Here is a 25,194-nt window from a genome sequence, read left to right as displayed (position 1 = left end):
CGCAAATGGAACAAAAACCCAGAATATTTAAATAATTTACCCTAGATCAGTATCTGGGAGTTCAATAGGGGGGGGGGGGGCGCACATGGATAGAGTTTACTATATACATAAAAATGACATTTTTTGGCTAGCTTTCAAAATAATTTAAAATATCTTGTTACATGTAAAAAACAAACTATAGAACACACAACTATTTTAATGGAATCGAAAGGAAAAAAACAAACATATTAGGGGTATCAGGTTAATACAAGTAATGCTCATTCCTGCGCTAGTACCGCAAAGTACCATAAGAGAATTACGTGTTCAGATCAGTCAGAGCAGACATCAGGAAACCCGATACGTGGCTTGCATTGGCAGCATTTCATTTGCAAAATATTTTATGCCCGCTAGATTTCCTTGCCCAGGGACGACACGGCAAGTGCTTTATTATACAACGAAAAATGCCTCGACAGTAAAGACTGAAAATTATGACACTTTGGTTATTTTTCTACAGTTTTATGGGTATATTATTTCAGTCCTTCGAGTATCCTTTAGTAATTAAAGTTATGGTACCGCCACTGGATAAATAAGGATATTAACTGCATATGAAGGATTAACTTGTCAGAATTCACCTGCTTCCGTTTAAAAATGTTTTTAGGGAAGTAGGGAATATCATTACATATGGACATTAATATCTTTATTAATATCTTATGGGGCCCTCCAAGCAATGGAAGCTGCATATTCTCAATTACAGAACGAATGCCATGTACAGCGTTATATAGGCCACCATTTCTTACACTTTTCCCATGGCGAATACAAATGTCTAGACACCGAAGCGCAGCCCTAGAGAATGAAAAGGTACATCTAAAATACCGATTTCAACAATAAACCCTGCACTGGGAAGAACCCCCAAACTACAGCTCCAATGAGCAAGACAAGATGCACCTTAAAGAGCTCACTACAGCACAGGGGTCTTTTAAAGATCTCCCACTAACTGGCCTTTCCATCCTTAGTGGATTACATGCAGCATTTAACCGAACGTGGAGACAAACTAAAATGAGCTGGCAACAGATAAGTGCAAATCAAATTGGTTTAGTAATCCGTTTTTGCTCTATTAATCCCTTTACTGGGCATTTTTTTTTAGCTGGAAACTTTATTACAGCATATACCTCTGATCCAAATTCCAGATTTATTCCAGTGTTCCAGGTTTGTATTTACATAGATACATACATCCGAGCAACACCTGTATTTATTGGACAGGCGTTCCATGAGCCCTGAAGCGATAAAGACATGTATAATCTGTATGGCCCCAATTGGAGTAGATGCGAAGTTCCACAATCTGGAAAGGCTTCTCATTCCCTTCCTGAAAGAGCAAAAACACAGAAATGTCTTGATCCATTTCAAGTTTATTATGCTTCCACTAAAGAAAGATTTACTTCAACTTTGCTTAAAAGAAGTTACATTTGAATAAAATAAGAGCTATTCTTCCCGATACCTAAACTGAACCTCACCTCAACCTCTCTGGAGAGGACACTCAGGACCATCAGCATCAAGTTACACAGTAACTGCCCAGACTTTGTCCCATCAGACAATCCGTTTTCTGAATACTTACGTCCGTCCACATTTCATATTATGTGGGAGAATTCCAAAAAGACACTAGTATATTTTGAATTTTTTTCTAAACCCAATTATATTTGTCTTTGAAATAAAGACTAAAGCTACTACAAAATAAAATATCTACTAACAACCCCCACATCATAAAAGTCAGATGCCCCAGTGCATACCCCGAGAAGCACATACTTAACCTGGAGAAATTCTTCTTCTTTGCAAATACTTGCGAATTTGGTACAAAACGCACACGTTTTTGTTCAAGCTGAGTCAGAATTTTAGCGACATTTTTTGTAGCTGCTCAGACTTATGACGGGCTGAGGATATGAAATGTTGCTTGTTCATTAGCACTCTATTATCTTACTTAACCAGAAGTGGGTAAGCAGTATAGACGTATAGCTCTTAAGTGTGGCGAGCACAGCCCTAGCATCACGTGCCCTTACGTTGGCTCTTTAACAAGCACAAGTTATTAAACACAAACTAAATATTTACCATCGCCGGGAATATCTGCAGTGGTTCTCCTTCATGGTCATATAGTGAGTGAACCAGCAGAGTGCCGTTTTCTTGATACTCGTCTTCAAGTCCCTACAATATAAAAAAAATTAAGATCAAATCCCAGCCACTACTGTAAACAAAGTCATGTAGATTCTACAGTATTGCACGTCTCAGACACAGTTAATGATGTTACGTTTGTGGGGCACTTACGAATACAGCGAAGTCTTTAGGTGCACTTGTGATGTTGCCCGTTGGGGAGAGGGACTTTGGTATGTGCTCCAATGAGAAAGATGTTGGGTAAATCATCATTGAAAGTCTAACAACAAGGTAACCTTGAGCGCCTCTAAATGCCCAGCAATTTCCAGGATACATATCCGGCTGAAACAGGAATACAAGAGTACCAATCATTTTCGTTGTGGAGTATTAAAGGGAATTAAAGGTTGCAAACCTCTGGCAGTTTTGGGCTGTCAAGTGACAAGCCGATACATTTTTTAGTCTGCGCATGCTTTTCAGGCTCTCACATAGGGAAAACATACAAACATGTAAGAAGTGCTTGTTCTACATTGTATTCCAAAATGTAGAGGACATGAACAGCTAAAATTAGCCAATCATTTTTAATTGAGCAGTGTCACATTTTAATAGTATCGCCATACAGCCTATATCTAATGTGCAAAATTAGCCAGCAACTGAGCATTAATGTATCAGCAAGCATACAGCGTTTGACCAAATTGAAATGAAACCTAGTCATTTAGTCGCACTCTTAGCTTTCTGACACATCCAGCTCCTGTCCAGATCTCTGCAGTTATATAAAAGCCTACAAATCTGCAAAACATTCAAACATTTAGAATCTTTGCACTGACCTTTATAACTATGAAGTGTTATTGCAGTGGATTTCAGCATAGTTGTAAAGGTCAGAGAGTTTCTAAATGTTTTGCAAATATTTTTTTAAGTATCTGTCCAAGAACCCCCAACAGTTTGGGTTTTCAGAGTTCTGAGGAGCACAGGTGGGCCAGTGCATTTCTGTCTTGGGCTAAAGAAAGAGTTACCTGTCCTCACGTAAGGCGGACCAGAAGACAAGGACTAACGGCAGAGGAGCCATGGGCTACTACATGAATACTTGCCTGTATTACCACTCTGGGGGACTGTGTGAAATACCATAACGGAACCCCAAACAGACTCATAAGTGCCGTTTTCGTTTCATAGGTCTCAGAACAACGAGTGCCCAGGACGCTTCCTCCTGTAAAAAGGCAGTGGAATATGGAAAGTGTTTATGTGATAGAGTAGTAAATGTTATTATATTATACATACCCCCTCACTGTTTTATAGTAAACCAGTTTTAGTTCTCAAAATTAAAATATATGCAAGTAAACGGAAAAACAGCCAAGCACCAAACCTGGATACCATATCGTGTCACCTACCTCCTGACTCCAATGCAAAATCGACCATGCCAGTTCGGTCTTGAGAGTATAGTTTCAAAGCATTTTTGACAATCACATGGGCTTCCTATTAATATACAAAAAAAGCGTTAGAATGGAGTTTAAGTGTTAAGCAGAAAGACACCACAGAAAGGGGAGACGACAACATGCAAGCCATATTTCATCTTATAGTTACCTTTAAAATTATCTTTACTGGGTTTAAATGGTTGTTTTTTTGTTTAGTGAGAGGCAGAGAGAAAAAGGCAGACTGTCAACAACCTGTCTTCAGAGATCCATTTAAATGTCAGAAGGAAATAAAATATTAAGTCACCCCTACTCTAATACATATCTGCTTACAGGTTTAAGGGGCTATGGCAACTATGTACCAGTAGCTTTAAACTTTAGACTTACCAAATGCTTTTAAACTCAGTAAGAGAGTCCTCTCACACGTCTAAAACGTACCTCTTCCGTTATGCCTGATATGCCTCCAGACACTGCTCTCTCCATCACTACTGCAGACGGCACTTGTTTGGTGATCGATACATGGTGTGAAATGTTCTTAAGGATTTGGAGCTCAAGTTCCTGGAGTCTGGTATTAAAGTCAGCCTTGCTTAAGTAGTTTGCAGATAGCCAATGCAGGAAAGATTCTGGCAGGTTCTCCTGGCTACTAAACATCATTTCAACGGACTCTCTGACTCTTGCATCCACCTGATAAAACCCAAAACATGCCCAATTAAGCAATATCAAAGTTAGACGCAATAGCAGCAACCATTATTTACAAGACACAAAGACAATGGTGTTTGAAGTTACATTAAGGGCATTTTTCTAGCACACCCATGGACCAAAGGCAAGTCCTGGAAAGGCAAATCTACAAATCCATACAAAAACAGATTGTAGAAGGTTGCAATATGAACAAATCTTATCAGCTATAAAAACAAAAAACCTAGAAAACTGCTGAAAATATTGTTCAGCAGTCACTTGTGCCCCTCTTGGGTTAATCAGTTGGTCTCACCTTCTGAAGAACACAATCTGGTAGGGCACAGCTGGTCTTTGCCGCCTTCTCTTTTACAAATTCAGCTTTATACGCAGCAAACTCTTGCTCCAGGTTTTGAATCTTTTGCCTAAGAAAGCCCTGATCTTCAGTGTCTGCTCCACTTCTTAAAATAAAGGACACACATTAAACAAGATTTAGGATATAATGCTAATCAGTACTACATTTCAAACCTTTATATATAGTGTCTGAATGGCAACGCTATTATTTATAGAAAACTTTCTTAAGTGACTTAAATAAAATTAAAAAAAGAAATTACCCTGTCCTTAACAGTTTCCGGTCTTCTTCTATTGCCTGCAAGACATATTTGTGTTAGGAGGGAGAAAAGTCTATGAACAAAAAACTCGCTGCAAGCACATCCTACATTCCTGCAAGACTAACAGCAGCAGTCATACCTCTGAAAGTTTTCCCAGGAGTGTCTCCAAACGCAAGATACGAGCTTCATGATCTGAGCTAGTGGAGTGGAATCCATCCTAAAATAAGAGGAAACCAGAGTTTGTAGTCAGACGTTTGCCATTTCATCTTCACAAGAATATTTCCTCCAAACAAGGTCCTGTTAATCATGGCACAAGCAGCAGTGTTACGAGTAACCCATGCAGTTGGCTTTCCCTGGCCTGCAAACCTCATGTAGCCCCATTTCTGAAATATAATATATTATATATATATATATATATATAGCTATGTTTGGTAAAACTATTGGTCCATCTCTTATTCTGATTATTTTGAGCACCACATGCACTGATAATTTAATAATATTTACCATGGATTGTTCCTTTTGGTAATTTAATAAGATCGGCAGAGCATCTATATCTAGTGTGTAAAATTAGGCAAGATGCATCTCTGCTTACAAAAAGTTGAAATGAAATCCTATAGTGAATATCAGCAACTTAGTCATACATCTTTGTCAATGGTCTACCTCATCCCCGTAACAATATTTACCGTGGCGTGTTCCTTTTTATCCGTTAGTGTTGCAAAACGCTCATTTAGCATCTTGGTGATTAGTCCGGATATCAGGTCCTGGTCGCTCATCTGCCCAACCCGTTCTTGAATGTTCTGCACCAAGAGTGCCAGTTTGTCGTGGTCCTTTACATGATGGCTGTGATTCATGGCCATAAGCCTCAGCTTATATTCCAGCTCTTTGATTGTACCGGCCATGTGAAGATCTGTCTCCTTTATAAAATAACAAAACAAAAAAACCCTTTCAGTGTTCAGCGTGTGACCTATAGTTCTGGGGCAAGGGGGAAAAAAGTGGCACTTTAACAGGCGTTGCTACAACATTCTCTATTTAGTGAATTTGGGGTAGGATACACTTGTCTAGTATAAGCTATATTTTATACAGTGCCCACTATTTACACAGCACTTCATCCAATACAAATATTTGAATGGCACCACAAAACCAAGTCGAACTGATATATTTGTTTTATATAGCAACCAGTGCTCAATGGCGAACCAGGGCATAAGTGGTGCATAACAAATCTTTACTTACAAGAGGACCCTGCTTATGATATAGGAAGAATTGATAGGGACTTTGATTTAGTTAATTATTTTTCAAGGCTACTTGGTTTCTGGGCATTCCTGTCTTGGATTAACCTATTCATGCGTCTATACTATATGTAAAAAGGAAGGCATGATTGACAACCAACTGTATGCCAATGAAGTGAAATGGTGTTATGATGCAGAGATCCAATGGGCAAAGCCTCTCTATACAAGACCTTAAGGTGGTCTCAAACATAAAATGGAGATTCTTCTCTGCAGAGCACATGGCAAATCAGTTAGGACATTTGGTCACCTTCCACTCCCTCCCCCAGTGCAATGTCCTTTCCCTTTTCTATCACCTTGGTCTCTAAGGGTCACTGGAGAAGATAGGTTACCAGGGGAGTGTCCAGCAGAAGGAGGACTTATTGTGTTTATAAAGTCCTGCCAACTCTCTCTCTCTCTCTCTCTCTGAGTCTGCGTGGAGATGATCACAAGGGAGTGGTAATTGTATCACGTGTTTACAGGCTTATCCTGCTGTTTCTTTGTTATTTCCATTTAATCAATGAATAGTTAGTTTGGTAACAGCATATACTAACTTATAGTAATTTGTATATGTATTGTTAATTTGTTTAGCCTCTCTTAATAAATATTGTTAATTGCAGAAAACAAGGAGTGTGGACTCTGACTTTACACTCGATAGTGGTTATTGATAGCATAACAGCGTAAATATATATATATTCATACAGTAAATGTTATTCAATAATTATAGTAAGATTCATAAAATACAGACACGTTTTTTATATTTATAACATTTGGCGAGCCAGGTAGGAGTGATTTAGTGATTTAGCGATTTAGTGTGAGTATATTTCTAAGTGCATAATTTCTTACATTTGGCGAGCCAGGTAATTATTTTTTACCACTTTTTGCTCACTTGCAAGGGGGGACAATCCAGTTTTCTCCAGATACAAGTGAGCTAAAAGGGACAAAATAACTGAACCGATTTTGTTTTATTTGCTGGAAGCGTTTTCTGCAATACGTCTCGGGCCAAGACGTGAGAGATCCTAAGAGGCAACCAGAGTGAGACGCAATTAGTAAGCCAGACATCATTTCTGGAGGATCGCGTTTTATCCAGACCGAGGATTCAAAGTGGGGTGCACACCATTTGATTGCCTGCAGTCTGAAGACACAAGTCGTGTGAGTAAATTATAATTTATTTTTTGATATATAAGAATGGAAATTGTAGCACAGTATGCAGAAGCTAGCACTTTTGACCCATTAATGATGGAAAATGAAAATGAATTTAAACAAATGCATAGCTTGTGGTTGCAATGTGAGAAAGAGAATTGCAGAGTAGACAATAAGAAGTGGTGCCTGAATAAAGATAGACTGAAAATCCAGAACTGTATGAAGTTGCTGAAGTTATTGAGGAATCAGTTGAACCGTATACTTGTGGGGCACACTCCTGTGGCCTCCATAATAAACAACACAAGTAAATATAGTGATTGTCCAACTTGTGGATTAAATGGAGATTATGTAAGCACATTAGAGGACAATTACGAAGCAAGAGGAGAGTTGATATCATCCCTTAGGACATGTTTGGCCACGCAAACCCCAGTTGCTGTATGCAGCCAGGGGGAAACATGTGCAGAAGAAGTAGAGGCACAAAGTATTGTAGAGAATGAGAACCCAGGAACAAACATAGGAAACCGTATACTGGATGAGCTAGATAATGGTGGTATTCCTGTATTAACCCCTCTTGTAACAAAGCCAGCAATACCACAGTTTATGGACCCTTTATCTGTTTCACCTAGTGTTAAAAGCAGGACATCTGCCACCCTACAAACTGCTAAAATTCTACAGCAGCAGGATAGAGAGAAGGTGATGAAACAGCTGATGAAGTTAAAGCCCCTCTTTCCCCCATATGACTGTAAAACAGATGTCCTTTCAAACATGTCTTATTTCGAATCAGCAGTTAAACAATATATGCTCTCTCCGAAAGAGGCATGTATGATGCTTAAAATGTGGGCCCCAAGCAGCATTGCATGTAGATTTAATCCACCCATAAATGGCCCTATTAATCGAGACCGAGATTGGTTTAAAGATGATAAATGGGCTACAGAGGGAGACAGACTTAGAGCTGTCTCCAAATTTGTAACAGGAGACAGAGATTTAGATAGTCATTCACTTGCTGAGATGAAGGTGCATTTACAAGATGATCCGTGGGTTTTTGCTTCCAAATTTGAGCAAGTCTATCGGCTAACCCACCGCATTCCACCAGATCAAACTCCTCCTGATCTACTACAATACCTAGTAAAAAAATTCACTTACTTAGACCCTGGAGTGCAGATGATGGCAGAGGAAAAAGATACTTTGGAAGGGGTATTGACCATCATAGGGAAGGCCAGGCAGAATTTAATGAGGAAAGGAGTCATAGGACAGAGCAAGGTTGCGATTGTAACTACCAATGAAGGGAAGCAATCTCTACCTGAGATTCCCTTTAGAGGGATTTGTTATTATTGCAATAAACATGGTCATAGACAGAAGAAATGTAGGAAGGCCAATAGAGACCAAAGGGTGACTGAGGGATGGCATGTTAGTCCATCCCCCTCTTGGTCTGTCAAAGAAAGTGATCAAAGAGGATCTGTAAAGATGAAAAGAAATAACAGTCCTGAAAAGGCAGGTCAGGAACATCATTCTAACCCTCTGCCTAGGACCAATCTGTATGGTCCGGCGCGGGAGGCTCTGAGAATGATGACAGTACAGGGAGCGGTTACTAACGACCACAAACTGAAACCAGGGGATGAAGCTCCTCTAATTTTATTTTCAGATTGACTAGCACTGGATGATATAGTTCCTATTTGTAAAACATTTAGGGACCATTCTGGACGTCCATATGTGCATGGTATTATGGCAGGACATTACACTAAGATTCTGATTGATACAGGAGCTTCAGTGACATTAACCGATCTACCATTAAGTCCTCCTTCTGAGGCTAAAAGGACATTTCTTGTAGGACTTGGTGGCTCCCAGTCTCAGGCATTTCTTATTCCACAAGTGACCTTGACTTTAAGTGCTCAGTGGAGTAAGAAAATACTGATCTGGCAAAGTAAAAACACTGAAGGTACTATACTGGGTGCAGATGTAATGCGAACAGAAGGAATGCTGGTAGACCTTTGCAAAATGTTTTGTGGAGAGATATGCAAAACTGTGTTCTCTATTAGGAATACAGCAGAGCTTTCATATACCTTATTATCCCCAGTCATCCGGTATAGTGGAAAGAATGAATCATACTCTGTCCAGGTTATCTAAAATGCTGGTACAATATGGCAAATCATGGGTTAACCATCTCCCAGCAGTACTCATGGCTATCAGAGCTACACCCTCTAATGCCACTAGGTGTTCTCCATATGAATTAATGACAGGGAGAAAAATGGCACTAGGCCATCCAGGTGAACCACAACTTTCAACTCCACTGAGAGAATCTGTGACTAGAGACCAGTATCTCTCCCAAATTCAAGAGCAATTAAACTCATTGCTTCACTTTGCTGCCTCCAATATGGCCCCAACAGATTGTAAAATTTTATCCACACCTCAAACTCTGTTTGAGAAGGGGGGATTGGTAATGATTAAAAATTTTCAGAAAAATTCTCCCTGGGATGCAAATTGGGAAGGGCCCTATGTAATTCGAGATACACTGGGCACAACAGTTCTACATGTACAGAGGTCTAACCCCAAAAAGGCCAGAAGGCAGCCTGGATATAAGTGGGTGCATGTAGATCAGTGTAAATTATATAAAGGGACTTGTGCTCCAGATACAGAGTTAACTGCTAAGGATTGATGCTTCTGCTTGATCTTTTTAGGTGCCCGAAGTATGACAACGTGAAATAATATTCTAAGAAGAATGAAGCTCAACATCTTTCCGGTCATGTTGCATTTCCTTAAACAATTCAGGACATGTGAATCCGATAATAATTCCCTATTGGAACTGAATGCAACTCCATCCACTCAGCAACATAATGGAAGTTATACAGATACCAAAAATGAATCTTCCAATACTTGAACTTAACACAAACTCATTTGACCAACATCCTGAAGGCAATTATACTAGAAACAGCTCTTGGACTGACCTAGGCATCACTCCGCCCTCTCGAGACCGCAGAGGGAATTACGAATGGACTAAAATATGGAGTGGTGACAATGTATATGATATGTGTTTATATGTAATACTCAGTGGGGGTGGGGGTGTTGTTAAAAATTGATGGGGAAACTTTTGGGGAAAGAATTATATTCTGGGATTTTGGGTAGATAACCAGGGCAATTAAGATGATTGGGAATGTAAATGGTCAGATTGGGGAAAATCTACTGTACTTTTATGTGGTAGGGATGTAAAACTGACTGGTTAGTGTCTACACATTTAAAATTTCTACACCTTTTCAAAATTGTTCCAGAATTACCTGTACTATGGAAAGAGCTTCAATAAGGTGGGCAGAAAGGGGTAAAAGTAGATATAGAAGAGGGGTTGTGGACACAGTTCTGGGAGGTGTAGGAACTGGGTTGGGTTAGTGAATGCAGTAGACATAGCCAGTATGACAGCAGCACTACAGTTGTTAACTGACACTCCTAGTACAACTTGGTGGCAAAAGTTAGCTAATACTTTCTCTAATCAACATGGGGTACTGCTCTGGGGAACCTATTCATACATCCATTTATTATTGTATTGTGTGTTTCTGTCGTATGTATTGTTATTCAAGTTTGTATGTGTTGTTACCTGAAGTCATTGATTGCCAGAGTATATCACCTCCATTATGGAATGCAAATGGTAAGAACTCTGTGAATAGCGGGCTGGGCATGCATACATAGTAGATACACTGCCAGGTACGCTCTCCCTCTTGTCTCCAGTGGGTTTTATAGAGTCCAGGGGTCTCATCCACTTCATTGTCAAAAGGAGGGATGTAAAAAGGAAGGCATGATTGACAACCAACTGTATGCCAATGAAGTGAAATGGTGTTATGATGCAGAGATCCAATGGGCAAAGCCTCTCTATACAAGACCTTAAGGTGGTCTCAAACATAAAATGGAGATTCTTCTCTGCAGAGCACATGGCAAATCAGTTAGGACATTTGGTCACCTTCCACTCCCTCCCCCAGTGCAATGTCCTTTCCCTTTTCTATCACCTTGGTCTCTAAGGGTCACTGGAGAAGATAGGTTACCAGGGGAGTGTCCAGCAGAAGGAGGACTTATTGTGTTTATAAAGTCCTGCCAACTCTCTCTCTCTCTCTCTCTGAGTCTGCGTGGAGATGATCACAAGGGAGTGGTAATTGTATCACGTGTTTACAGGCTTATCCTGCTGTTTCTTTGTTATTTCCATTTAATCAATGAATAGTTAGTTTGGTAACAGCATATACTAACTTATAGTAATTTGTATATGTATTGTTAATTTGTTTAGCCTCTCTTAATAAATATTGTTAATTGCAGAAAACAAGGAGTGTGGACTCTGACTTTACACTCGATAGTGGTTATTGATAGCATAACAGCGTAAATATATATATATTCATACAGTAAATGTTATTCAATAATTATAGTAAGATTCATAAAATACAGACACGTTTTTATATTTATAACACTATATTAACATCCAAAAAAACTATAGGCACCAAAATGGAATATTGAAATTAGAATCTGACTTACAATAATAACAATAAAGTAGTACAATAATAAAATTAATTTGTTGGAGCACACACATCAAACCATGTTTGTGGAATTTTACCTGTGTGTCCTGGCTGGGCACAGGGATATCTGCTGTGGGCTTGAGGATCGGAACTGTATCTTCTGCAGTCTGCACAGCATCCATTCTTAACCCACCAAATGCCGGAAGCAATGACCACAAACCGCCGAAGCCCATGAACCACAGACCTTTGCAAAGTAAGCTCATATTTTACACACACTTTAAGGAGACTGAAGCCTCTGGTTTAAAAAGCCACAATGGGGACTTATTCACTAAAGGGAGAATTGTGTTTCAGGAACTTGACTATATTACAAAATGCACATCCCCAATAGGTGCACAGTTCAATCAATTCAGCCCTAGCTGGAGGAACCCGCTGACGCTTACCCTTCATAATAAACAGTGAGGAAAGGGAAACCCTAGCTATCCCTTTAAATAATGAACTCCAATATAATATTGATCTATAAAAAATGAATTGTGTCTCAACGCAATAAGAAGCAAACCAAGACTGGGACTTTTTTTTTAGGGGCACTGTACTTCTTTTTTCAATATTTTAACTTTACTTTGGAATCAACTTTATGTGAAGACTTACCCAATAATAGTAGTAAAGGAATCAGCAGAGGCAGCAATCTGAGTACTTTTGGAAGGCATCTAGTGTTAAAATACAGGAAGACAAACCCATCATTAACTGTGAAGCTTCAAATCCGCATTTAACATTTTACAAAACCATTGTTCTAGTGTGTGTGCGTGTGTGTGGGAGGGGGGGGAGTAAAAAATAGAATCGAGAAAAAAAAAAAATACATCCTGTGATAAGGAAAATCCTATTATCTGGGTTAATCAATCTCACAAAATGAGCGTTTAAATTGAAAATCGGAATACGTATAACAATGACATGGATGCTATTATTCGTATGAACGCAGTAGGTGCTGAGAAAAGGTTTCCAATGTATGCATTTCCTTGAAGCACTTCTGCTCGGCTGGTTTGTATAGATAGATTTCCATTTTTTATGGCGACACTGCTTTTCTTGAGAAATGTTTCCTCGCAGAAACTGCTTTTAATAAAACAAAAGCCACCGGCTACTGACCTGGTTAGAAAAAAAACATTTAACAAAGAGACCAGCGTGGCAAGCTGGTACCATCCCGTGCCCAGCCACCAAAACATTCCAGACGCTGCTTTTCCTGCAAGAGACAAAAGAGCGGATTAGACACAGATTTCATGCTGTGCAAATAGAGGCCGGGACCCAAATACACATGGATTTCGTGTGTAGACAGTTACGACACACAACCGAGGATTAACATGTATGAAGCCAGGAATGAAAGCATGTGACGTGATATCGATAATTTCCCCGACGCCAAGCGGTGAGGAGATATCCTTTTACCTAGTAGTATGACTGTTAGATCAGAGAAATACAGCAGTGAGCAGAGAAAGCCTTTCTACGACAGTCAAAGGTTGGTGACCGTGATTTTAGATTTCGCAGAATTAAATCCACAGTGGAAAGGCAGAAGACAAAGAGGCATGCATCCAACACGTACAATGACAGACGCAACATAATCCATGTTAACACAGAAAGGTGAATCAATAACCTCTTGCCAGTTTGAGCATCAAGGAGAGTATCTCATCTCAGCGCTCAAAAAGGTCAAGACTTCATGCCAATGTGCAAAATCAAAAATAATAACCTGGTGATACAATGGCCAACCAAAGAAACGACAACGCCTTCCTGGATACAAACCATCCAGCAGCTGCAACGCTTCGCACGGCTTGTTGCAAAAAGTAGCCTAAAAACACAGAGGAAAGGTTTGTTTACCAAAGACACCAAGTGACCGGCGATTCGCGGGAAGCCAAAAACGCATTAGCGACATAGCAGATACAGGACAAGAGCCTTAGGGCAAGCACGGGATGCTCGCAACAGCAGACACTTTCCTGATGACTTCTCACGTACAGCGGTGCCAAAAGTAATCCCACCAAAAATTGTTACGAGTAGGAAAACAATATATGGGCACCACATTTTCTTTTTCTGCTCAGGATACATTTATGCAATTTTCAGACTATTTAATCGCTGTGCGTATTTATCTATAAGTGATGATGAGCAGGGAGAGACAGTGCAGAAAGAAGGGAAGTCGTTTAAGACATCAAAAAGGTCACAAAAACAAAGGTGCAAATAAACCTGCATAAGAAAAGATGTGCCATATGGACCCCGTCACCCTCTTAGCCCGTGACGATTGCGTGAGGACAGTTGTGTGAGTTTCATGGTGTTTCGTCCCTTTACAGTCATCACCTGTTGGTTACGGTAACAAGCGATTAATGCGCGACTCTTACACCAAAGGTGAAGGAAAAAACAAATAGAAGAAGTGCCACATTTTTGCAAAAGTTGAGTCAAGAGTGACCATCGTAAAAAAGTATACTGTATAGTAGGAAAAAGTCTCAATGGTAAAACGGACAGACATTTCTCAACATGGAAATCCTAAGGTGACATTCTTTTTATAATTTATCTTGATATCAAACAAGAGATTGGGTGGAAAAAACCTAGACAGTTCAAATTAAAGGGGTTAAAATAAATGAAGCGCATGCATGAGTACCATACTTACACAAGGATTCCCCGTTTACACGGAGCTGTCCATCCTCTTTTAGATAGTCTCTCACATTCATACTTCCACAGTAATTCGAATGAGCTGCAACACACACACACAGGGGAAAAATAAAATAGAGTGTCTGGGTCGGGATTTGCATGAAACCTGGGAAACGAGGATCTAGGCTATGATTACAGTTTGTTTATTCCCAGTGCAGTAATCATTAAGCAGTTTAATACATATGTGGTCACGGGAGCCGTCAGAGGAAACTGTGAGCACCTTTTGCATTATGAAAGTTAAAGCGCGTGCAGTAGATGTACGGAGTAAACACATTTCAAAAGTGGATAAAAGCAGGAGCCAGCGATACGTTCAGGGATCACTAAAACTGTTGCATTACATTTAATGCGCCCTAGCATTTGTTTGCATACATGTGTAACTGCATGCAACGCTGCTTGTGCACCTATGTCCAGCATATGATCAAACAGCGGATTTCGGGAAGGTGTACAATACCGGTTCGCACGTCCTAGTCACCATTGCTAATATTATAAAAGGAAAACCTCTGAAACATGGTCAATAAACATGGCGGCAGGTAGGTTACTGCAATGTTTACACCAAAATTGCACTCTGCCAGAAGGAACCCCATGAACATGGCACTGCAGGTTCACGTTAAGCGCAAGATAAAGATTATAGAATGAAAATGTGATTTTCTAGAGTGAAGAAAATTAGGTTTTAGAGATAGAATAAGCTTGCCACCCTTGAAACAAGTGATAAAGCTAGAAAGTCCGCTTGCCCAACAAGAACAGGTAAGGTATCACCGATTGGAGGGCGAGGATCAATGTGCGGAGGCTTATTGGGCAAGCTGTACCTTTGAACTCATAACCAAGCTTCAACATGGCCGTATGAAAAAGGTTCAATAACAGAGCTGCTATAGTCATAGCAGACGTTCTGACCAGCAGCAAAGCCTTATTCACGTAATAAGGCATTTCTCCTATCAAGAGAAAAAAAAATGAATGTTCAATTACCACATCGAAAAACAAAGCAAATGATGCTGAAAAAACACAAACTTTCTGGGCAGGCTCAGGGCAGAATAATGCATTGGAAGAAAACTAAAGCATTAAAGTCTGTAGGTGAGGACTGTACAGCCTTGGTTAAAACACGAGTACTTTGCAGCTCAAACTTAAGGGAGGTTGGGTTTCATTAAAATATAATGGGGGAAAAAAATAGCCCACTGCTTAGCTCTTGATACAACCAAGCAAATAGAGATAATACACTTAATTACAGCTGCAGTTTTGGGCTACAAACAATCCAGATACATTTCTGCGAGGGGCTCACTATCTTGACTGTCAACATGGGATGTTCACACCTCGTACTATATATATAGCACTGAGTAAACTGATAACACTAAACGAAATATACAACAATCTTTTAAACTGCATTTTCCCACAACCGTATACGGAGCACAATTGTTGGTTTAACGCGGCATAGCTCAGCATCGCACATTGCTTCCCGGCAAAAAAATTATTCAGCATCCACTGATAAATGGAGGAGACTGGAGTAAGGATTGGCTTATTTGGCGATATCCTTGGTACCAACGTATACTGTACAACTGACCATGTACTCGATTTTTAATATAATATGTCAGTTTACTTTTATAACTGCAGGGCTCCATATGAAAGTTAACAATAAGCCATCATCGCTCTGCTTTTGGTCACTGGCTGGAACGCATGGGATCTTAAAGCACCCGTGGAAGAAATTAAGTGTCCAAGAGACCTTCTGGGACACGATTCTGCAAGTCTTCAGAAATTAAGGAACATGAATTAACCAATTGCAAATCACAGAACTGTGTGACATACAAATAGTTTGCATAGTCTGCAGCCAAAGGATTCTGCCAACATCCAAACACCTAATACCAGCCTAAAATATGAACAGAACCATCACATTTCACACCTATTTAACACCTGCTCTCCAGGATATCCTCAGAGGTTCCCTAACCAATACCTCAAGGTCCAGATGCTTAAAAATGCCAGCTATAAAATGATACTGTAACAATCCGACCTGCAGCCATCCAGCTGAACACAACAAAAAAAAAAACGATGATTTTACCCTAACAGGAGCACATAAGAGGAATCTTACTTGACTTGTGCTTCTGGGCCCGGTCCCTGGTGTAGACTTTTGTCGAGGCAGTGTGTATGTGTGCAGGTGTTGCACGAGATGCAGAAAATGCAGTGAGGACGTCACTTCTTTCAGACAGCATACTACAGTCATTGCAAGTGTATCCATTTATCATGGTAGTTTGTGTCTGTGCAGAGTTTAATTCTCCATTGGCTTGAATCACTGTTGTATCCCCACCTGGAGAGAAAGAGAAGGAAAACGGTCAAAGCCGGTGTTTGAAATAACGGGAGTACCAATTTATAAATGGAAAATACGCTTACCTTTTGGGTCATCGTCATCTAGCCCTAAAATGAAGAGCGAGAACAAAATTAAATATTTTTTTGCATTCTTAACACATATTCCATTTTTTTATCCAGCTGCGCACAAGTCGACATAAATTGTGCTGAAATGTTATACAAAAGACTAAATTATAGTCCTAAAATATGTGAATGTGTTGCCAGGCAACATGTGATTACACAGAAAGGGAATTCTAGCCCTTGCTGTTCTACCAAAAACAGTATCTCCGTTTACCTAAAATATATTATTCTAAGTTGGAGATCCAAATACAAGTCAATAAAGAGTGTGTGGGGGCAGGGTTGACTTAATTCATTCTCCAAGAAAATGCATAGTGTTTCAGTTAATTATTACCACAAAATACGAGCACTTAGTATGTAGAAGGGAAGCTCTATGCCATCTCAAGTGTGCGCACTGTCGTTACTCGAGCATCGGAGGGCATTCCACTGGATCACAGGGTCTTTCAACAGACGCTTGCTATGTAAGAGGTTATGAAGTTTGCCATGTATATCCACTAAATGGAAGTATATCGGCCTACAGATTCTAAAATGAAAAAGTGCTTATGTACCAGCACATTTCTTGTTTTTTATTCCCTTCGCTTGCGTCGTATTTCTTGCAAGAACAATTGCTGGATAGAACACATATAGGAGACTCAAATCCACAGGTGTAACATCTACCTTATAAGCCAAGCTTGCACTATGCTCCCATCAGCGCATTCAGAACACAGTCCCAGTCTCTGGCCAGAACAGCAGAGAATAAAGCACCACACTCACCCCACAAGTGATCCACTTCAGTCTGTTCCCGGATCAAGGATTCATCCAGCACAGAGGACAAGACAGAGGCATCGGCGGCATGACTGCTGTAACTGTTCTGGCTGAGGAAGGACGAGTTGATGAGAGACTTCTTCGTGGCAGACTGATGAGAGCTGGATGAGGATTGCTTGCTAGTGTTATGTTGTTGCCGAAGAGATCTGGGCAAAAGGAAATGCAATTTTTTAGCTTAATCTTGTAAAGCCATTTTTTTCCCCACCAGTAGATTTCCAAAGGTAGCTATGACATCTACAGTCTAAGACAGTGACGTATGGAAGTTTCCAGGGTCCAGCACGTACACCACTAAACTGATGCATGTTGCTGTTCCTTCTGCATGGACACCAGTTTACTTTTCTGCATCCAAAAGCGGTGTATTCATTCTTTAGTTACTGGGACTAGAAAACGAGACTATCAGAGCCTGCTTTAATGTCATACGTCAAGAACTTGGCATTTCTTTGGGCTTTCCACATTAAACATTGTTTTAATGTTGCATTTAGTAGGCAGACCAGCCCCTTTAGCGTTTTGTACACTTTTTAAACTTGTCTTCTGAACTTCACTGATCGCCACCGTCAGATGATTTAACTTGGAACTGCCAAGTGTAGCAGCCAGCTTACCTGTTGAAGGATCTGTCCTTTGAGGACACGCTGCCGGTGTACGACACGTTTCCGGAATAAGACGCACTGGAGATAATGCTGTCGTTATGCAGATCATCAGCATAGCTCCCTGTAGTAATCAAACGCAGACTCCGCCGCGACATTCTTGGTGAATCAAAAACGGGATCCAACTTATGCAAGGTTTCAAAGTTGAGGGCCTCGGAAGAATAACTTGAGCTAAAAAAAAAATAAAAAAAAAAAAATTCACATGACCACTCAAACCAGTTCAACTCTGACAAAGTTAACAGCATTTGTAATGTTAAGTCAATTACAGAACTGCTTCATTAACCAAAAGAAATATTAGATGCCTTAAATAAGTGCAGGCAACAGGCTGTAACCAGTGAGGATTTTTGTATGAGGTCCAACATTTGAGTTAAAGCTGGAATTCTTACAAAACTACACAATTTTATAATCACATTAAATACATTAGGGCTGCAACAACTAATCGATAATGAAAATCGTTGCCAATATGAGATATCGGGGGGGTATAAGGCATATCTGAGGGCGACGGAGTGACATATCTGGGGTATAAGGGGCAGCGTGGCATACGTGGGAGGCAGGCCACGTGGCATACGTGGGAGGCAGGCCACGTGGCATACGTGGGAGGCAGGCCACGTGGCATACGTGGGAGGCAGGCCACGTGGCATACGTGGGAGGCAGGCCACGTGGCATACGTGGGAGGCAGGCCACGTGGCATACGTGGGAGGCAGGCCACGTGGCATACGTGGGAGGCAGGCCACGTGGCATACGTGGGAGGCAGGCCACGTGGGAGGCAGGCCACGTGGGAGGCAGGCCACGTGGGAGGCAGGCCACGTGGCAGGCAGCCACGTGGCGTACGTGGCAGGCAGCCACGTGGCGTACGTGGCAGGCAGCCACGTGGCGTACGTGGCAGGCAGCCACGTGGCGTACGTGGCAGGCAGCCACGTGGCGTACGTGGCAGGCAGCCACGTGGCGTACGTGGCAGGCAGCCACGTGGCGTACGTGGCAGGCAGCCACGTGGCGTACGTGGCAGGCAGCCACGTGGCGTACGTGGCAGGCAGCCACGTGGCGTACGTGGCAGGCAGCCACGTGGCGTACGTGGCAGGCAGCCACGTGGCAGGCAGCCACGTGGCATACGTGGCAGGCAGCCACGTGGCATACGTGGCAGGCAGCCACGTGGCATACGTGGCAGGCAGCCACGTGGCAGGCAGCCACGTGGCATACGTGGCAGGCAGAGACGTGGCATGTCTGGGGTGGACAGAGGCAGCGTGGCGTACGTGGGAGGCTGGCCACGTGGCATACATGGCAGGCCACATGGCATACAGCGTGGCATGTCTGGGGTGGACAGAGGCAGCGTGGCATACGTGGGAGGCAGCGTGGCAAGCCTGGGCTCAAATGTGCATAAATTGGGGGAGGGGGCTGGTTGGGAAATAAAGACAAGAAAAGCATTTTTATTCTGCTGTTTGTATTTAACATCGTTTGTTTATTAAATTTTAAATAAATGAAAAATTTATATTCATTTTTTTATCCGATTAATCGAAAAAATAAATCGGCCAACTAATCGATTATGAAAATAATATTTAGTTGCAGCCCTAAATTACATTATGTGCAGCACTGCAAAACTCATAAGATGTCTCATAAGAATGAAGCCGCTAAGTCTAGTGCCAGGTGTAAACCCGCTGCAGATCAATGCTTCTACTGTATCCAGGCATGTCTGCTGCCATTTACCATAAAAAAAAAAAGTAGTGCGTCAAAAAGAGAGCAGCTGCCAACACCGGCCAACAGCTGTACCTCCCAACAAAAAGCCATTTTTTATTCGCTGCTTCCAAATGGTTTTAGGCCAAAGGAAAGACTTGGAGTTTAATGTTTGAAGGGTACAACCCTGTCGACACATTAGAAACCATTAATACAATTGTTTTTTTCCTTCCAACATAATTATTGCAGGTTCACAATTTTAATTAAACACAAGACTGTGCATTCTTAAACATTCCCCCTACCAGAACTCAATGCAGCACAACGCTAATTCATACAGCATTGCCGGCATTTAAAAAGTTTAATTTTCTCAAGTTGTCTGCTTAAAAGAAAAAGATAAACCAAAAACTGCGTCTCTCGGAAAGATTAGTGCTTGATATGCATTCTTCCAAAACGCACAAAAAAAAAAAAACGCATTTACCCAACACAAAACTTGCAGCGATGAAGCAAGAGCTACTTTCTTCTTCCATGATCTGACATTTCTTGCCACTGATTGGCTGCTTAAAGCTGTCAATCAGTGGCAGGAAAGAGGTATAGAAAATCACAAAGGAGTTTGCACAGGTGCATTGGGGGGGGGGGGTCTAACAGCCATCACCAGAGGGGGATTGGACCGGAGATAAGTATCACGTGTACGGGTATAAGCATTACTCTATATTCCATGGTGATTTGGACTTCTTGGAGTCAGAACCCATGCTCCGCAAACCAGAGGGAATCCCTGAAGAAACGTACCTGGGAAAAAAAACTTTCAAGCCCAGACACGACGAGCTTCAAAAACAGGTTACTCTGAATGCTAAATGGATTCATGCATATGAATTCATATGAATTTCATATATCCTCTCGTGACAGCCTCTGGAGCAGAAGCGAAGCCCCACATACACAATTGCTTACGTTAAATAAATAATGTATGCTTTAAATACTACGACTGGGTGGGGATACGTTTCCGGTACAGAAGTTCTGAACATCTGACTCATCAGCTGGAGAGGCACTGGCTGGCGAAGTGGGGACTCGCTGGGAATAGATGTGATGCTTCATAGACAAAAAGTAAACAAACAGAAAACAGAGATAGTCGGGATCAAACATCAGGTCATTTAAAGGAGAAGAGTTATAAAAATAGACAGAGGCGTAGATGTCATTTAAGTTTTACTTCGAGGGTGGTAGGTAGGCGGAACAGCCATCAAAATACAGGAGGGAAATTTTATTTCGAAGAAGAAATGTCACAGTCAAACTAAAGCATCAGATGTTTAGATGTAACATTACGAGGTTTTACTTCACTGGGAGGATGGCAGATAAATGGAACAGCCACCCAGCAGATGTTAATACAGTGAGGGAATTTAAACACGCATGGGATACGGCTCCTGAATCTGAGACCAAGAGTGGATTATGATTTGAGTCTTTAGTACAGTAAGAACAGGCAGACTAGACGGGCCGAATGGTTCTTATCTGCGGTCCGTTCCAGTATTTCTATTCACAGGACTGGCAGCTGAAGTCTTTTCAAGCAGCAGCAAAATCATTTCTCACTGAGCGCAGCGAACAGACCGGTTTATCTGCATTGCCCGACTTAACGAATCCTAGCTTCATCTGGCTTATCCCTTCCCCAGTCATGCAATAACAGGCAACACTCAGTTACTGGCGTTAGGAGCAGACCTCATGAATATTCGGTATAGCCAGAAGCCTTGTTTCTCACCTTAGCGCATAGGTGTAGCCAGTGTTCTCTGGCAGACACTGAGGGGGAGCATACGTGTGGAGATGGGAATAATCCATTCTCACCGATCAGATCATACTGGAACAAGTGGAAAGTGCAATGACAAGACACGTTACTTAGGCATTCCGGAGACAGGCGGGTAAAGAGACAGTCCTAACGTTCAGAGGCTGAATATTTAAACCAGCAGTGCATGCTCCAAGTAGACCTCGCCCTTCTCAAGAAGACCTTTCACAAAAGTTATATGCTTTAGAATAACTGCCTTTCAAGGAGTAACAGCAAGAAAGCGATTTAAAACCATGCGCCATAAACAACCAATAAGAAAGGTTATCAGGTGCATGCTGGGAAACTTTTACAACACACGTGCAAGCATGCGGTATCCTTAAAAATCCTGAACGTGACCAGAAGTAACCCAGCAATACATCAAAGGTTAGTTTTGTGGCTTCCATAACACAGCCACAAGACAGTATAAAGCCTGAGAGAAACCCTTATACCTCGGGGCTCACTGTTTAGAGAAAAGTGTGATTATTAATAAAGAAACAACTCTCTCTGAAATATAGCAAACACACCAATGTATAAAGCCTGACTCAATATGGTGGAAAGTTCTACTATATACACATTCTTAATTATTTAGGGGGAAAAGGGTTCCATTACTATAGCAACAAATGGAATGTTCCAGCTGATGGGGCCGTTACACGGATTTGTATGATACAACCATTCAGTCCAATCACTTCCTTCCAATAGTCCAGGTGAGTTCTGACATTATGCTATAAAGTCACATGACTGTCTCTTTCAACTATAAACTCCATCCGCTGTGTAAGGCTTAAGCTAGTATCCTCCGTGCATTTGCTACAGTTTTGTCTTAAACCAGCTAAACATTAAGATACAATACAAATGCAATGTATCTAGTATCATACGCTGTGCTTTACATGACGTTTATATAGTTAGAACGTCTTGTCCAACAAAATTACCTGCGGCTAAACTCAGACAAGATCACAAAATAAAACTATTATTTCGATATAAAACCATTCCCCATTCAAACTGGGATTCTGACACAATGAAACCAGCATAACGAATTGCCTGAGGACTGCACCACCGGGGCTCCATTTAGCATGGAAACAGTCACCAGAGCAGGCATGGCAATGGTTAACCTCCGCAACTCGACTTACAGAATAACAAAACAGATATTTTCTGTGAATCCACATTTATCCTACCGGTTACATTATCTCCCTTACTGTTGCTGTTGAAGGGTGAGAATTTCAGGACAAGCAATTTCAAATAATGTTGGCTCTATGCCTGTTTGCCACTAATCTGAACTTCCATGTAATTAACATTTAAAAACTAAGCCCCCACCCCAAGCTGTAGGCAGTTTTAGTTAATCCAGCAATGCTAAAAGCTGCGACCAATACAATTCCCCTGAATCGGAAACACATCTCAAATTAATTTAACAGCTTGCCCAATATCAGCGGGTGGTGATAAAGTACGATTGCACACCTAATAAATATCTCTTGTGTTGTAAAAACAAGATAAAAATTAACATGTATTAACAAAAACTTTATATAGAGACATACAGACTGGCCAATAGAATGAAAGCAGGCTCTATCCACTAAATAATTATGTATTAGTGTTCCCACTAAACAACCCATGTGTAACATGTAAATCCACCTCTAGCACGTAGTGCTTGACTAGGTATTAGACACTGTACTGTGTATAGTGAGAGCCACTATTATACTAGGCGTGAATAAGCACATCACAAGAACCATGCCTACAACTAAACGTCCATCATAACCGTGTATGAATGCACGAGATTCCTACAAACCGCGGCAGGCTTAATGACGATACAGGGAGTGCCACAACAGGACGACGCTATTCAATCTTTCCACTGCAGACTTCCACTGTGAGGCAAAGTATCTACCAATAACTCCCTTTAATGCGGTTTCTGGTAACAGCTAGGCAGAACAGCGGCCAGGCAGGCAACAAATGGGTTAATTGAAAGATCATTAAGACTTGCACCTTAGCGGCAAAATCCACAAGGAGACAGTCAGGAAAAGTAACGCCTCGGGGCAGGGAGCCTGTGACCAAAGCTTCCAGAGCTGCAGCCAAATGCCTTGAGTGCAGAAATGCTATATACAAAAAGGACAGCTTCTGCCGAACTACAACTCTCATCATGCACAGCTGGCACTGGTTGCAGTCCATTGACAGCTGGAATGTCAGAAGTTGCTACCACAGCTCCCAGCACGTGTAAAGCAGAGATACATGTCCATGTGTATACCAGGGCTGAGCAGCGGCCGATTATAAATGGTAAACATGCAGCACTTTTTAAAGCTCTCAACCCAATCTGTTTATGTTAACTCTTTCAGTGCCTGGGCAATACTTTTGCACCGATGTTTTACTGCCCCTCAGGCTCTGAAAGGGTTAAAGGAAAACAATCAAAGCGAGGGAATAGGATGAGTTTGGTCACATCACATAATCACAAATTCTGAAGGAAAAACAAATAAAGTAGCTTGTGCGCTCACCCCCCTGCCTCTAGATAAAAAGAAAAGTTTCACAGCGGTCAACATGCGCAATATCTATATAACATTACAGTGCGAAATGATCCTGACCAATAATTACAAGCATCGTGCAGAGAACACGTTTGACGCGTACACAGTAACATCACACACACGACGCTGTCACAAGCGAGACGCCAGCCACTACACGGCAGACACTGAATCTATTCCTTGCGAAGAAAATAAATAGGAGCTGCACTGGTGCTTTTAAATAGAAACAGCCTTGTAAATTCTAAGAGAACAGCATAGCAACAACAAGACAACACGGAACTATTAATAACTCGCTACATCAATCCGAGCAGCTTGTCAAGAACAGATCTGAATGGAAAGGACCAAGTACACAAGCAAACCTAGCTCTCCGAAAGGCAGTATCCGCTAAGGGGCATCTCCAGAGTGGCTGCGGGGGTCGCTCTATATCCCAGGCCCTTCCATCCTGCAGCTCAGGCTGCCCACAAGTTGCAAGTTGACAGTAATTTCCTATTCCACACGGTTGCAAAATCCCAAAATGGCTTCCCAGCCTCAACAAAGCCTGATGGATCAGACTAACGTGACCCACCCCCTCCACAGCCTCCGCTGTCTGTCTGAGACACACTTCAAACCGATTGGTCGATGGGAGTACAAGCCGGCCCAGACCATTAACCCCCGAGGCACCTTCTCAAACACACACGCACTTCAAACAGTTTTGGAACCGTTTACTTTATTAATAGCAGTTTAGTTACACTTTAGCCGGAGCCGCCGGTGCGCACAGAACTGCCGTGTTAATGACGCGAAAGCCGACAGGGCTTATCGGTGACGTCCCACGCACCTGGCATCGTGTATTTATCTGCAATATGTACAATAAGGTACATTGACTAATGGATTCTCGTTCTATTTTCCTTCCTGCATCAGGCAGCGATGTTCTATATCGGGTGTAATTAACACGCGTGCATTTTGGGGGAGGAATGCTTTTATGTGCATTCTTCTGCACATATGTATATTTACACATACATGACATC

At 41.5% G+C, this 25,194-nt stretch overlaps 1 protein-coding gene across 5 annotated transcripts; it reads right to left on the bottom strand.

The window, feature by feature from the left end:
• Positions 1-550: 550 nt before the first annotated feature.
• On the bottom strand, positions 551-24,725 carry SUN1 (Sad1 and UNC84 domain containing 1). Of its 5 annotated transcripts, XM_053470969.1 has the most exons (23): positions 24,550-24,725; positions 21,636-21,731; positions 18,182-18,397; positions 17,532-17,728; positions 16,746-16,769; positions 16,447-16,662; positions 15,179-15,301; positions 14,332-14,415; positions 13,911-14,021; positions 13,423-13,521; positions 12,831-12,924; positions 12,339-12,397; positions 11,792-11,937; positions 5,488-5,718; positions 4,944-5,021; positions 4,808-4,842; positions 4,510-4,654; positions 3,960-4,205; positions 3,501-3,585; positions 3,204-3,319; positions 2,293-2,460; positions 2,080-2,172; positions 553-1,342 (listed from the first exon to the last, which is right to left on the bottom strand). In XM_053470969.1, exons 2-23 carry the CDS (start codon positions 21,710-21,712, stop codon positions 1,229-1,231), a joined length of 2,757 nt encoding a protein of 918 aa, XP_053326944.1. In that variant the 5' UTR covers positions 21,713-21,731; positions 24,550-24,725; the 3' UTR covers positions 553-1,228. The 5 variants fall into 5 exon arrangements, with proteins under 5 accessions (XP_053326948.1, XP_053326944.1, XP_053326946.1 ...); XM_053470973.1 differs by lacking the exon at positions 21,636-21,731 and having other exon boundaries at positions 551-1,342; XM_053470971.1 differs by lacking the exon at positions 14,332-14,415.
• Positions 24,726-25,194: the final 469 nt, after the last annotated feature.

The sequence above is a fragment of the Spea bombifrons genome, chromosome 7, assembly GCF_027358695.1.
Source record: "Spea bombifrons isolate aSpeBom1 chromosome 7, aSpeBom1.2.pri, whole genome shotgun sequence".
Classification (NCBI taxonomy): Eukaryota; Metazoa; Chordata; class Amphibia; order Anura; family Pelobatidae; genus Spea; species Spea bombifrons.
The sequence above is the reverse complement of the archived record's forward strand: the minus strand, read 5'-3'. Positions and strand labels throughout refer to the sequence as shown.

Coding starts and splice junctions, on each gene's coding strand:
- SUN1 (XM_053470969.1), bottom strand. CDS start 21,712: ATGGATTATTCCCATCTCCACACGTATGCTCCCCCTCAGTGTCTGCCA. Junction 15,302..16,446: donor GGCCCAGAAGCACAAGTCAA/GTAAGATTCCTC, acceptor TTCTCTTGATAG/GAGAAATGCCTTATTACGTG. Junction 4,843..4,943: donor TCCTGGGAAAACTTTCAGAG/GTATGACTGCTG, acceptor TATGTCTTGCAG/GCAATAGAAGAAGACCGGAA.